The 15,520-nt window shown below is 64.6% G+C and overlaps 1 protein-coding gene across 2 annotated transcripts; it reads right to left on the reverse strand.

Annotated features, from left to right (window-relative positions):
• Positions 1 to 3,439: 3,439 nt before the first annotated feature.
• On the reverse strand, positions 3,440 to 15,317 carry KPTN (kaptin, actin binding protein). Of its 2 annotated transcripts, none has more exons than XM_085215316.1 (11): positions 14,920 to 15,317; positions 14,491 to 14,573; positions 14,064 to 14,148; positions 13,876 to 13,930; positions 13,527 to 13,602; positions 13,320 to 13,393; positions 11,917 to 12,026; positions 9,411 to 9,660; positions 7,226 to 7,313; positions 5,713 to 5,874; positions 3,440 to 3,756 (listed from the first exon to the last, which is right to left on the reverse strand). In XM_085215316.1, exons 1-11 carry the CDS (start codon positions 15,119 to 15,121, stop codon positions 3,652 to 3,654), a joined length of 1,290 nt encoding a protein of 429 aa, XP_085071442.1. In that variant the 5' UTR covers positions 15,122 to 15,317; the 3' UTR covers positions 3,440 to 3,651. The 2 variants fall into 2 exon arrangements, with proteins under 2 accessions (XP_085071442.1, XP_085071441.1); XM_085215315.1 differs by having other exon boundaries at positions 7,226 to 7,361; positions 14,920 to 15,260.
• Positions 15,318 to 15,520: the final 203 nt, after the last annotated feature.

Below are 15,520 nucleotides of genomic sequence, written 5' to 3' on the forward strand. Positions count from 1 at the left end.
GTGGGGCCGGAGACAATGCAGTGGGGCCAATGCAGTGGGGCTGGAGGTGATGCAATGGGGCTGGAGGCGATGCAGTGGGGCTGGAGGTGATGCAGTGGGGCCGGAGGCGATGCAATGGGGCTGGAGGTGATGCAGTGGGGCTGGAGGCGATTCAGTGGGGCTGGAGGTGATGCAATGGGGCTGGAGGCGATTCAATGGGGCTGGGGCAATGCAGTGGGGCCGGAGGCAATGCAGTGGGGCCGAAGGCAATGCGATGAGGCCGAAGGCGATGTGATGGGGCCGGAGGTGATGCAGTGGGGCTGGAGGCGGTGCAGTGGGGCCGGAGGCGATGCAGTGGGGCTGGAGGTGATGCAGTGGGGCTGGAGGTGATGCAGTGGGTCTCGAGGCGATGCAATGGGGCTGGAGGCGATGCAATGGGGCTGGGGCAATGCAGTGGAGCCGGAGGCAATGCAGTGGGGCCGAAGGTGATGCGATGGGGCCGGAGGCGGTGCAGTGGGGCCAGAGGCGATGCAATGGGACTGGAGGCAATGCAGTGGGGCTGGAGGCGGTGCTGTGGGGCTGGAGGCAGTGCAGTGGGGCTGGAGGCAATGCAGTGGGGCTGAAGGTGATGCGATGGGGCCGGAGGCGGTGCAGTGGGGCTGGAGGCGGTGCAGTGGGGCTGGAGGCAATGCAGTGGGGCTGGAGGCGGTGCAGTGGGGCTGGAGGCGGTGCAGTGGGGCTGGAGGTGGTGCAGTGGGGCTGGAGGTGATGCAATGGGGCTGGAGGCGATGCAATGGGGCTGGAGGCGATTCAATGGGGCTGGGGCAATGCAGTGGGGCCGGAGGCGATGCAATAGGGCCGGAGGCGATGCAGTGGGGCTGGAGGCGGTGCAGTGGGGCTGGAGGCAATGCAGTGGGGCTGAAGGCGATGCAATGGGGCCAGAGGCAATGCAATAGGACTGGAGGCGGTGCAGTGGGGCAGGAGGCAATGCAGTAGGGCTGGAGGCGGTGCAGTGGGGCTGGAGGCGGTGCAGTGGGGCTGGAGGCGGTGCAGTGGGGCTGGAGGCAATGCAGTGGGGCTGAAGGCGATGCAATGGGGCCAGAGGCAATGCAATAGGACTGGAGGCGGTGCAGTGGGGCAGGAGGCAATGCAGTAGGGCTGGAGGCGGTGCAGTGGGGCTGGAGGCAATGCAGTGGGGCTGGAGGCGGTGCAGTGGGGCTGGAGGCGGTGCAGTGGGGCTGGAGGTGGTGCAGTGGGGCTGGAGGCGATGCAATGGGGCTGGAGGCGATGCAATGGGGCTGGAGGCGATTCAATGGGGCTGGGGCAATGCAGTGGGGCCGGAGGCGATGCAATAGGGCCGGAGGCGATGCAGTGGGGCTGGAGGCGGTGCAGTGGGGCTGGAGGCGGTGCAGTGGGGCTGGAGGCGGTGCAGTGGGGCTGGGCCGCATCCCCGGGCCCCATTGGAGCCGCCCACGGCTCCGGGGGTGCAGGGATGCGTGGGCACGCGAGGCTCCGCCCGGCAACCGCGTGGTTCCCATGGCAACGGGGCATGGGAACGGATCTGAGACGGGGGATGGAGCGGGAAGGGGGGACCGCGAGGGGACCCCCACCGTGAGACCCACACAGCTCTGCCCCACAGCCTCACCCCGCCGCTCCGTCCCTACGGCACCGCCCCGGCCGCTCCGTCCCCGTTCCTCCGCCCCATCGCTCCCATCCCTACAACTCAGACCCCGTTTCCCCCGTCTCTGTCACTCCGTCCCCGCGCCGCCGACCCCACGGCTCCGTCCCCACATCTCCGCCCCGCTGCCCCATCCCCACCCCTCCGTCCCGTTCCCATCGCCCCACGTCGCCACCGACCCCATCCCGCTCCCCCCGGGGCCGTGGAGCCGTCGCCTCCGCTCTCGGCGGCGCAAACACGGCTGTAATTAATTTAATCGCCTCATTAGCAGCGTCTGGGTGAAACATCAATTAAACTGTCCGGGGGGTTTCTGATAGGGAAGGCGGGAGAGGGGCAGGGAGGGGGGCACACAGTGCCACCCCATACCTCCATCCCATATCCCCATCTCCGGAGAAGAGTTGGGTTTAGGATTAGGGATGGGTTGGGGTTAGGATTGGGGTTGGGGTCGGGGTTGGTTGGGTCTGGGGTCGGTCGGGTTTGGGGGCAGTTGGGTTGGGGTCAGGGTGGGGTCGGGATTGAATTTGGGGTTGAGTTTGGGGCCGGTTGGATTTGGGGTCAGTACGATTTGCATCGGATTTGGGATTGGGGTTCATCAAGTTTGGGTTGGGTTGGGGTTGGGTTGGATTTGGGGTTGGGTTCGGGGTTGGTTGGGGTTGAGTTTGGGGTTCATTGCATTGCGGTTGGGGTCGGATTTGGGGTTTGTTGCATTGGCTTTGGGGTTGGGGTTGGGGTTGGAGTTCGTTGTGTTGGGGTTCATGGCATTGGGGTTGGGTTTGGGGTTGGGTTTGGGGTTTGTTGGGTTTGGGGTTGAGTTTAGGATTGGGGTTGGTTGCGCAAGGAGCCCCTGTTGTCCCCAACCCATCAATGGGGACGGAGCCAGGAGCTGCTGGGGTGCGGGAAATGGGGGGGGAGGAAGAGGAGGAGGGGAGGAAGAGGAGGAAGAGCGCTGGGGGAGCACCTGATGCTGCCAGACCCGAACCAGGACCCCCGGGTGGGGCCATGGGGGGGGGGGGACGCGGGGAACCCCCATCCTCATCACCAACCCCATCCCGTCCTCATCCTCAGCACCGTCCCATCCTCATCCTCATCTTCATCCCCATCCCATCCCCATCCCCACCCATCCCGCCCCACTGTCAGCCCCACATCCCCCCCCACCTCATCCTCCCCCCAATCCCATTCCCCCCCCCCCCTCCAATCCCTCATCCCTCCACCCCCCCCCTCCCGCCCACCACCTGTTCCCATCCCCGAGAATCCCCCGGGGTTCCCCATCCCCACAACCCCCCCGTCGGTGCCCCCACCCCATAGGGACCCCCCTCAAATCCCCCCCCCGGTGCCCCCCCGGTCCCACTCCCACCTCTCAGCGCCGTCTGTCCCCGCTCCTTCCCCGCTCCGTTACCGCTCCGTTACCGCTCCATGGCGCGGGCGGGGGGGGGGCGGGGGGGGCGGAGGCACAGCTGAGGGGGGGGGGGCGAGAAAAGGGGGGGTACCGGAGAGCCCCGCCCCCATTTCCCCCCCTGGCTCCCCCCGCTGCAAACGGCGGCGCCGTGCGTTCAGCACCACAGCCGCGGACAGCGCCCGCGTGCCTCAGTTTCCCACGGGGGGGGGGGGGGGTCCCACTCCGCCCCCCCCCCAACCCCCTCCCCCATCCTCGGGGGGGGTTCTCCAAAATGCAATGGGGACACACGCCCCCCCCCCCCCCCCCCCTTTGTGCCTCAGTTTCCCCTCCCCTGACCCGGAGTTCCGCCCCCCCCCCCCGAACCCCCCCATTAAACCACACGTGGGGACGGAGCGGCGCCATTTATTGGGGTCTCTTTGGGGCGGGGGGAGCGGGGGGGGGGGGGCATCAAAAGCTTGGTGCCACCGTCTGAATTTTGGGGCCATTTCTCTCTGTTTCGGGCCATTTTCCTCCATTCGGGGGCCATTTCTCCTCTTTCAGCCCCGCTTGCGGTGCCCCTCCCCCCCCTCCCCGCCCCCCTCCCCCCCATCCACCACCATCACTTGGGGGTCCCGCTCCCCTCCCCCCCCCCCCGCCGTGCCCTCCGTGCCACCTCCCTGCGCAGCCGCTCCTTCAGGCGCTGTGCTGTGGGCTCCAGGCTGTGCTGTGGGGGGAGAGGGGGGGGATGGTGACCCACAGGGGGACGCGGGGACCCACAGGGGTGACAAAGTGACCCTTGGGGGGGAGGGGGGGGGGCAGTGACTCATGGGGGTGACATAGGGACCCATAGGAGGGACATAGGGACCCATGGGTGATGGAGGGACCCATAGGGGTGACCCATGGACCCATGGGGGTGACCAAGAGACCCATAGGGACCCACTGAGGTGACGCAGGGACCCATAGGGGGGACACAGCGACCCACAGGGTGACCCAGGGACCCATAGAGACCCACTGAGGTGACACAGGGACCCAAAGGGGGCACATAGGGACCTATGGGTGACGCAGGGACTCATGGGGGTGACACAGGGACTCGTAGGGACCCATTGAGGTGACCCAGTGACCCATGGGGGTGACACAGGGACCCATGGGTGATGGAGGGACCCATAGGGGTGACCCATGGGGGTGACCAAGAGACCCATAGGGACCCACTGAGGTGATGCAGGGACCCATAGGGTGACATAGGGACCCACTGAGGTGAACCTGGGACCCACAGGGAGGACACAGCGACCCACAGGGTGACCCAGGGACCCATAGAGACCCACTGAGGTGACACAGGAACCCAAAGGGGGCACATAGGGACCCATAGGGTGACATAGGGACCCATAGGGACCCACTGAGGTGACATCATGACCCATGGGGGACACAGGGACCCAAAGGGGGCACATAGGGACCCATGGGTGACGCAGGGACCCATGGGGGTGACACAGGGACTCTTAGGGACCCATTGAGGTGACCCAGTGACCCATAGAGGTGACATAGGGACCCACAGGGTGATGCAGGGACCCATGGGGAGACATAGGGACCCATGGGGACCCACTGAGGTCACCCAGGGACCCGTGGGGTGACACAGGGACCCATGGGGGACACAGGGACCCAAAGGGGGCACATAGGGACCCATAGGGTGACATAGGGACCCATAGGGTGATGCAGGGACCCATGGGGTGACACAGGGACCCATAGGGACCCACTGAGGTGACACGGGGACCCAAAGGGGGCACATAGGGACCCATAGGGTGACATAGGGACCCATAGGGTGATGCAGGGACCCATGGGGTGACACAGGAACCCATAGGGACCCACTGAAGTGACACGGGGACCCACGGGGGTGACACGGAGACTCATAGGGGGTGACACGGGGACCCAAAGGGGGCACATAGGGACCCACAGAGGTGACACCGTGACCCACTGAGGTCACCCAGGGACCCATGGGGGGACACAGGAACCCATAGGGACCCACTGAGGTGACACGGGGACCCAAAGGGGGCACATAGGGACCCATAGGGTGACATAGGGACCCATAGGGTGATGCAGGGACCCATGGGGTGACACAGGAACCCATAGGGACCCACTGAAGTGACACGGGGACCCACGGGGGTGACACGGAGACTCATAGGGGGTGACACGGGGACCCAAAGGGGGCACATAGGGACCCACAGAGGTGACACCGTGACCCACTGAGGTCACCCAGGGACCCATGGGGGGACACAGGAACACATAGGGACCCACTGAGGTGACACAGGGACCCAAAGGGGGCACATAGGGACCCATAGGGTGACATAGGGACCCACGGGGACCCACTGAGGTGACACCGTGACCCATGGGGGTGACACGGAGACTCACAGGGGTGACACGGGGACCCAAAGGGGGCACATAGGGACCCATGGGGTGACACAGGGACCCACTGAGGTGACACCGTGACCCACGGGGGTGACACGGAGACTCACAGGGGTGACACGGGGACCCAAAGGGGGGCACACAGAGACCCACGGGTGATGCGGGGACCCATAAGGACCCACTGAGGCGACACCGTGACCCACGGGGTTGACACGGGAACACACGGGGGGGGGGGGGGGGGTGATGACACGGGGACCCACGGGTGACACGGAGGGGCGGCACCCACCTGCAGGACGTGCAGCCCCTGCAGGCAGCCCACGGCCACCTCCCGCAGCCCGTCGCCCGTCAGATCCGCCCCGCACAGCGCCAGCACCGGGCCGGGGAAACGCCGCGTCCACAGCAGCTGGAAACCGCAGCGCCGGCCGCGGTAGCCGTAGCACAGCAGCTCCTATGGGGCACGGCGGGGGGGGGGGGGGGGGGGGCGGGGGGGGGGCTCAGAGACCCCCCCGACCCCCGGTACAAACACCCTCTCCGTAGCCTCGTCGGTGCCGGCGTTAATCGCCCCTTTCACGCCCGGAGGTGGGTCGTCGGGTCGACTCAATTCTAGGCGCCGTGCGCCCACCCTGCGGGGGGGGGTCTCCTCTTCCCCCCCCCCCCCCCCCCACGCCCCCGTCATCAGCGTTGGGTCCCACCATGAGCGGCAATGGGGGTGTGGGGGGTGTCCCCCTCCTCCTCCTCACGGTGTAGGACCCCCAAAATGGGGGGGGGGTCCCACATTGAGCAGCAATGGGCGCTGGGGGGGGGTCTCCCCTTCCCCCTCCCCACGGTGTAGGATCCCCAAAATTGGGGGGGGGGGGTCCCACATTGAGCGGCAATGAGGGCTTGGGGGGGGGGGGTCTCCCCTTCCCCTTCCCCACAGTGTAGGACTCCAAAATCGGGGGGGGGTCCCACATTGAGCAGCAATGAGGGCTTGGGGGGGGGTCTCCCCTTCCCCCTCCCCACGACGTAGGACTCCCAAAATGGGGGGGGGTCCCACATTGAGCAGCAATGGGTGCTGGGGGGGGGTCTCCCCTTCCCCCTCCCCACGGTGTAGGACTCCAAAAATGGGGGGGGTCCCACATTGAGCAGCAATGAGGGCTTGGGGGGGAGGTCTCCCCTTCCCCCTCCCCACGGTGTAGGACTCCAAAAATGGGGGGGGGGTCCCACATTGAGCAGCAATGGGTGCTGGGGGGGGGTCTCCCCTTCCCCCTCCCCACGGTGTAGGACACCCAAAATGGGGGGGGCGGGTCCTACAGTGAGCAGCAATGGGTGCTGGGGGGGGGTCTCCCCTTCCCCCTCCCCACGGTGTAGGACCCCCAAAATGGGGGGGGGGTGTCCTACAGTGAGCAGCAATGGGGGCTTGGGGGGGGGTCTCCCCTTCCCCTTCCTCACGGTGTAGGACTCCCAAAATTGGGGGGGGTCCCACATTGAGCAGCAATGAGGGCTTGGGGGGTCTCCACTTCTCCCTCTAGAGGGTGGGGGACCCCCAAAATGGGGGGGGGGGGTCCCACAGTGAGCAGCAATGGGGGGTTGGGGGGGGGTCTCCCCTTCCCCCTCCCCATGGGGGGGGGTCCCACATTGAGCAGCAATGGGGGCTTGGAGGGTCTCTCCCTCCTCTTCCCCACGGTGTACGGGGGAAAATGGTGAGGAGGAGGGGGTCCAGCAGCGGTCATTTCCCAGCCTGTCCGCAGCCCCTCGGGGTCCCCCGTGCCATCTGGGTCCCCCCCCCCCGGATCCCCCTCCCCCCCCCCAGGCCCTACCTGCCCATAAGTGCCCAGCAGAACCTCGCGGCCGCCGTCCAACGCCGTGCAGGCCAGCATGGCGCACAGCACCGCGTCGTGGTGGGCGCTGCCAGGCAGGGACAGCTGCTCCGTCAGCCCGCGGCTCAGCACGTCCCTGCGGGGGGAACGGGGACGTGGGGACGGACAGAAGGACGGGGGACAGGGGGACGGACAGAGGGACGGGGGGGACATGGGGATGGATGTGGGGACGGACAGAAGAATGGGGGACAGGGGGACGGACAGAGGGACAGGGGGGACGTGGGGATGGATGTGGGGACGGACAGAAGGACGGGGGACAGGGGGACGGACAGAGGGACAGGGGACAGGGGGACGGACAGAGGGACAAGGGGGACGTGGGGATGGATGTGGGAACGGACAGAAGGACGGGGGACAGGGGGACGGACAGAGGGACAGGGGGGACGTGGGGATGGATGTGGGGACGGACAGAAGGACGGAGGACAGGGGGACGGACAGAGGGACAGGGGACAGGGGGACGGACAGAGGGACAAGGGGGACGTGGGGATGGATGTGGGAACGGACAGAAGGACGGGGGACAGGGGGACGGACAGAGGGACGGGGGGGACGTGGGGATGGATGTGGGGATGTGGGGACAGACAGAAGGACGGGGGACAGGGGGACGGACAGAGGGACAGGGGGGACGTGGGGATGGATGTGGGGATGTGGGGATGTGGGGACAGACAGAAGGACAGGGGGACGTGGGGATGGATGTGGGGATGTGGGGACAGACAGAAGGACAAGGAGACATAGGGACATGGGGACAGACAGAAGGACAGGGGGACGTGGGGATGGATGTGGGGATGGACAGAAGGACGGGGGACAGGGGGACGGACAGAGGGACAGGGGGGGACGTGGGGATGGATGTGGGGATGTGGGGACAGACAGAAGGACAGGGGGACGTGGGGATGGATGTGGGGATGTGGGGACGGACAGAAGGACAGGGGGACGTGGGGATGGATGTGGGGATGTGGGGACAGACAGAAGGACAGGGGGACGTGGGGATGGATGTGGGGATGTGGGGACAGACAGAAGGACAAGGAGACATAGGGACATGGGGACAGACAGAAGGACAGGGGGACGTGGGGATGGATGTGGGGATGGACAGAAGGACGGGGGACAGGGGGACGGACAGAGGGACAGGGGGGACGTGGGGATGGATGTGGGGATGTGGGGACAGACAGAAGGACGGGGGACAGGGGGACGAACAGAGGGACAGAGGGGGACGTGGGGATGGATGTGGGGACGGACAGAAGGACGGGGGACAGGGGGACGGACAGAGGGACAGAGGGGGACGTGGGGATGGATGTGGGGATGTGGGGACAGACAGAAGGACAGGGGGACGTGGGGATGGATGTGGGGATGTGGGGACAGACAGAAGGACGGGGGACAGGGGGACGGACAGAGGGACAGGGGGACGTGGGGATGGATGTGGGGATGTGGGGACAGACAGAAGGACAGGGGGGGATGTGGGGATGGATGTGGGGATGTGGGGACAGACAGAAGGACAGGAGGACGTGGGGATGGATGTGGGGATGTGGGGACAGACAGAAGGACAGGGGGGACATGGGGATGGACGTGGGGACGGACAGAAGGACGGGGGGACATGGGGATGGATGTGGGGATGTGGGAACAGACAGAAGGACAGGGAGACATAGCGACATGGGGACAGAGGGACAGGGGGGGGACGTGGGGATGGATGTGGGGACGGACAGAAGGACAGAGGACATGGGGACGGACAGAGGGACAGGGGGGACGTGGGGATGGATGTGGGGATGGACAGAAGGACAGAAGAACGTGGGATGGATGTGGGGACGGACAGAAGGACAGAGGACATGGGGACGGACAGAGGGACAGGGGGGACGTGGGGATGGATGTGGGGATGTGGGGACAGACAGAAGGACAGGGAGACATAGGAACATGGGGACAGACAGAAGGACAGGGGGGACATGGGGATGGATGTGGGGACACGGGGACAGACATCAGGATGTGGGGATGGACGTAGGGACATGGGGACACGGGGACAGACACAGGGACATGGAGACACTCTGCTTGGTCAGCCCCCGGCCCTGGGGGTGAGGACATGGGGACACAGGGATGGCCACAAGGACAGACACGGGGACACGGGGACAGACGGACGCGCACTCACCGGTACACCACGGACATCTCGATGGTGCTGGCCACCAGCAGGCTGTAGTGGGGGCTGGGCTCCGGGCCGGGCGCCGATGGCCCCACGTCGTCCCCACGTTGTCCCCCCACATCGTCCCCATGCTGTCCCCCCACGATGTCCCCTTGCTGTCCCCCCACATCGTCCCCATCGTCGTCCGGTTCCTCCAGGGGGAAGAGCAGCACGGTGGAGATGGGGCCGTCCTGCTGGATGCTCCAGCTCTGCAGCACCGCTGGGATACGGGGACACAGCGGGGACACGGGGATGGATGGTGGCCACGGGGGGGGACCAGGACCGTGGGGACACCCACGGGGGTCATGGGGACATGGTACGGCCATGGGGACACAATATGGCCATGGGGACATGGGGACACAATATGACCACGGGGACATGGGGACACAATATGGCCATGGGGACACAATATGGCCACAGGGACATGGGGACACAATATGGCCACGGGGACACAATATGGCCATGGGGACATGGGGACACAATATGGCCACGGGGATACAATATGGCCACAGGGACATGGGGACACAATATGGCCATGGGGACAAGCATCAGGGCCATGGGGACACTTATTGGGACCATGGGGACACAATAAGGCCATGGGGACACATGGTGGCCCCAGGACATGGACCAGGACTATGGGGACAAGCATCAGGGCCATGGGGACACTTACTGGGACAATGGGGACACTTATTGGGACCATGGGGACACAATAAGGCCATGGGGACACAATATGGCCACAGGGACATGTGGTGGCCCCAGGAGATGGACCAGGACTACGGGGACAAGCATCAGGGCCACGGGGACACTTACTGGGACAATGGGGACACTTACTGGGACCATAGGGACACAATTAGGCCACGGGGACATGGGGACACAATATGGCCATGGGGACACGTGGTGGCCCCAGGAGATGGACCAGGACTACAGGGCTGCCCACCAGGACCACAGGGACACCCATGGGGACCACGGGGACACGGTCCGGCCATGGGGACGCCCATCAGGGCCTTGGGGACACTTACTGGGACAATGGGGACACTTATTGGGACCATGGGGACACAATAAGGCTATGGGGACATGGGGACACAGTATGGCCATGGGGACACAATATGGCCATGGGGACAAGCATCAGGGGCACAGGGACACTTATTGGGAACACGGGAACACAATACGGTCACGGGGACACAATATGGCCATGGGGACATGGGGACACAATATGGCCATGGGGACACGTGGTGGCCCCAGGAGATGGACCAGGACTCCAGGGATGCCCATCAGGACCACAGGGACACCCATGGGGACCATGGGGACACAATATGGCCATGGGGACATCCATCAGGGCCACAGGGACACTTATTGGGACCATGGGGACACAATACGGCCACAGGGACACAATATGGCCACAGGGACATGGGGACACAATATGGCCATGGGGACACTTACTGGGAGCATGGGGACACAATAAGGCCATGGGGACACGTGGTGGCCCCAGGAAATGGACCAGGACTATGGGGACAAGCATCAGGGCCACGGGGACACTTTCTGGGACAATGGGGACAGTTACTGGGACCATGGGGACACAATAAGGCCACAGGGACACAATATGGCCATGGGGACACTTACTGGGACCATGGGGACACAATATGGCCGTGGGGACATCCATCAGGGCCACGGGGACACTTACTGGGACCACGGGGACACAATACGGCCACGGGGACACAATATGGCCACAAGGACATGGGGACACAATATGGCCATGGGGACATGGGGACACAATATGGCCATGGGGACATCCATCAGGGCCATGGGGACACAATAAGGCTATGGGGACATGGGGACACAATACGGCCATGGGGACACAATAAGGCTATGGGGACATGGGGACACAATACGGCCATGGGGACACAATAAGGCTATGGGGACATGGGGACACAATACGGCCATGGGGACACAATACGGCCACGGGGACATGGGGACACAATAAGGCCATGGGGACACAATATGGCCATGGGGACATGGGGACACAATACGGCCATGGGGACACAATAAGGCTATGTGGACATGGGGACACAATAAGGCCATGGGGACACAATACGGCTATGGGGACATGGGGACACAATACAGCCACGGGGACACAATACGGCCACGGGGACACAATATGGCCATGGGGACACAATAAGGCTATGGGGACATGGGGACACAATAAGGCCATGGGGACACAATAAGGCTATGGGGACATGGGGACACAATAAGGCCATGGGGACACAATATGGCCATGGGGACATGGGGACACAATAAGGCTATGGGGACATGGGGACACAATATGGCCACGGGGACACGTGGTGGCCCCAGGAGATGGACTAGGACTACAGGGCTGCCCACCAGGACCACAGGGACACCCATGGGGACCACGGGGACACGGTCCGGCCGTGGGGACGCCCATCAGGGCCTTGGTGACACGCGGCCGCCCACCACTCACCACGCGTGTCCTGGTCCACGTGTGCCACTCGCACGTAGCCGCTCTGACAGCCCACAGCGGTGAGGCGGCGCCGCGACGACGGTACGGCACAGACGTCCAACCAGAGCGCACTGCGGGGACAGCGGGGGGACAGCGGGGGGACCTTGAGGGAGTGTTGAGGGGACACCGCGGGGACATCGCGGGGACATCGCGGGGACATTGAGGGGACGTTGAGGGGGCGTCGAGGGGGGACATCATGGGGACATCGTGGGGACGTTGAGGGGACACTGAGGGGGCGTCGAGGGGGGACATCACGGGGACATCGCGGGGACGTTGAGGGGACACTGAGGGGGTGTCGAAGGGGGACATCATGGGGACATCGCGGGGACGTTGAGGGGATGCTGAGGGGGTGTCGAAGGGGGACATCATGGGGACATCGTGGGGACGTTGAGGGGACGCTGAGGGGGCGTCGATGGGGGACATCATAGGGACATCGTGGGGACGTTGAGGGGGCGTCGAGGGGGGACATCATGGGGACATCGTGGGGACATTGAGGGGACGCTGAGGGGGCGTCGAGGGGGGACATCATGGGGACATCGTGGGGACGCTGAGGGGACGCTGAGGGGGCGTCGAGGGGGGACATCATGGGGACATCGTGGGGACGTTGAGGGGGCGTCGAGGGGGGACATCATGGGGACATCGTGGGGACGTTGAGGGGACGCTGAGGGGGCGTCGAGGGGGGACATCACGGGGACATCGTGGGGACGTTGAGGGGACACTGAGGGGGGACATCATGGGGACATCATGGAGACGTTGAGGGGACGCTGAGGGGTGTCGAGGGGGGACATCATGGGGACATCGTGGGGACGTTGAGGGGACGCTGAGGGGGCGTCGAGGGGGGACATCATGGGGACATCGTGGAGAGTTTGAGAGAACGCTGAGGGGACGCCGTGGGGACACTGAGGGGGACATCATGGGGACATCATGGAGACGTTGAGGGGACATCATGTGGGGACATCTTGGAGATGTGGGGACGCGAGGATATCAGGACATCGAGGGGACGCTGAGGGGACACGATGGGGACATTGTGGGGACATCAAGACATCGTGGGGACACAGTGGGGATGTCAAAGGGACACTGAGGGGACATCATGGGGACACGATGGAGATGTGGGAACACCAGGACATTGTGGGGACACTGAGGGGACATTGTGGGGACATTGTGGGGACACCGTGGGGACATGGGACACCAGGGTGTTGTGGGGGGCATTGAGAGGACACCATGGGGACGTCGTGGGGACGTTATGGGAGCATCATGAGGACGTTGTTGGGACTTGGGGACATCGTGGGGACATCGTGGGGACATCGTGGGGACATCGTGGGGACATCGTGGGGACATCGTGGGGACAACGCCATCCCTCCCACCTGCTGGGCAGCTCCTGCAGCTCCGGGAAGAGCTCATGGACCGGCTGCTCCTCGAACTGATGCAGCCCCTCATTCTGTGGGGGGGACATCAGAGACGTGGGGACATCGGGGACAGCGGGACAACGCGTCTGTCCGTCCGTCTGTCCGTCTGTCCATCCTCCCCCCCCCCCCTCCTCCCCCCACCGGGTGCCTCCCCTCCCCGCTCACCTCCCGGTACAGATGGATCCCGGGGTCGGTGCCGCTCAGCAGGAAGACGGTGTCACATCTGTCCCCAATGCGGACCCTGGGATGGGGGACAGCAGTGAGGGGGGGGGGTGGGGGGGGTGGGGACACATTGGGGGAAACTGGGGACACAATGGGGGTACTGGGGACACAGCGTTGGGGACACAGTGGGATGGAAGGGGAAAGAACTGGGGACGTGGAAGTGCATAGAGGGACAGGGGTGGCAATGGGGTCACGTGGGGTGACATGTGCGGTGACAGGTGGGGTGACAAGTGGGGTGACACATAGGGGGACACATGGGGTGACACGTGGGGTGACACGTGGGGTGACGCACTCAGCGTGGCACAGTTGCAGGGGGGTGAAGCGCAGCTCCAGGTTGAGGCAGCTCTCTGTGGAGGTGACATCATCACGGTGACATCATCACAGTGACATCATCACAGTGACATCATCATGGTCATCGCAGTGATGTCATCGCAGTGATGTCATCACGGTGACAATGGGGGACACGGGGACGTCACCCACGCGCCACTGAGTCGAGGTCGAACTCGCAGCCCGGCTCGTAGTCGCAGTAGATGTTGAGGAAGGGGCTGGGTTTGTCCCCGGAGTCCTGCCGGTAATTAATTACCCCATTAATTACCCTGTTAATTACCCTGAGTTGCACCTCCATGAAGACAACACCCACTTAACGACCCACACCTTAATGAACGCGCTGCCCCATTAATGATCCTGAAGCACTGACACAGGTGACGTCCCATTAATTAGCAACCACGCTCCTTGATGAAAACAACGCCTAATTAACTAATTGTCCCCTATCTCAATTAATTACCACACAAGCAACGTCCACTTCATCAACCCCCTACTTGATGAAGGCAATGCCCAATTAACAAGCCAACCCACCAGATACCGGGATGAAGGCCGCGCCCAGTTAATTAACCAGGGAGTTAATTACCTTAATGAAGGTGATGCCCACCACCAGTCCCCGTTTTGGGGCCGATTTCTGGAAGCAGCCGATGGAGACGATCTCCGCATCCACTGCAGAGCGGTGTCAGAAGGACAGAGCCATGGGACCCCCTTGAGACCCCCATGGGACCCCCTCAATAGAAACCCCCAATGGAACCAATGGGACCCAATGGGAGCCCCCCTTTGACCCCGTGCCCTTTGACCCCCCGCCCTCTGACCTCTGACTCCACCCCCTTTTGACCCCTCCCCCTTTTAACCCGCTCCAACACCTCCATCAGACCCCGCCCCCCTTTTGACCCCGCCCCCGCCCCAATCCAGCACAACCATTGGCTGCAACACGGCCCCAGGCCACGCCCCTTTACTGATGACTCCGCCCCCCTGACCCGGAAGCAGACGCCCGCCGGCCCCGCCCCCTGACCCGGGATGTAGGTGAACTGCAGCTCTCGCGCCACGGGCCGCAGTTTGTGCCGCAGGTGTTGGTAGCGGAAGTGCAGCACTTTGCCCTTCAGCGTGGCCGCCAGCAGCCCCCCGCCTCCGGGCAGCGCCGCCAGCCCGTACACGTTGCTCTGCGACGGGAGGCGGCTGCAGCTGTCCTCCACCAGCGGGCACGGCCCCGCCATTATCCGCAAACCGGGACCGGCGCGGCGCGGGACAGCCCCGACACCGCCGCGCTGGGGGATGGGGCCTGAGATGCGCGCGGCGCGGTGACGTCACTGATCGGCGACGGGTGGGCGGACGGAGCACCAATGGGAAGCCGGGAGTGGTGGAAAGTGGGCGTGGCTGGGCGGAGTGGGCGTGGATTTAAGGCACGGGGCGGGGCCTGAGGCAGCATTCCCTATAGGGGAATGGGGGCTGTGGGGCGGCTATGGGGTACACAGAGACCCCCCCCAAAAAAGTGATGCTGGGGGGAAACGGGGCACAAAAGGATCCCCAGAGAGAAGAGGGGGAGGATACGGGGCGGCTATGGGGCACAGAAGGAGATAAGGGGGCTGTGGGGCAGAGCCTGGGGCGGTAGGAGG

The sequence above is a fragment of the Meleagris gallopavo genome, unplaced genomic scaffold (genome assembly GCF_905368555.1).
Source record: "Meleagris gallopavo unplaced genomic scaffold, MGAL_WU_HG_1.1 scaffold_15, whole genome shotgun sequence".
NCBI lineage: Eukaryota > Metazoa > Chordata > Aves > Galliformes > Phasianidae > Meleagris > Meleagris gallopavo.

Excerpts from the sequence above, each read along its gene's own strand:
- KPTN (XM_085215315.1), bottom strand. The coding sequence starts at position 15,121 with ATGGCGGGGCCGTGCCCGCTGGTGGAGGACAGCTGCAGCCGCCTCCCG. Across the intron at positions 13,931-14,063 it reads CGACCTCGACTCAGTGGCGC|AGAGCTGCCTCAACCTGGAG; the intron begins GTGGGTGACGTC and ends TCACCTCCACAG. Across the intron at positions 3,757-5,712 it reads AGGGGCTGCACGTCCTGCAG|CACAGCCTGGAGCCCACAGC; the intron begins GTGGGTGCCGCC and ends CTCCCCCCACAG.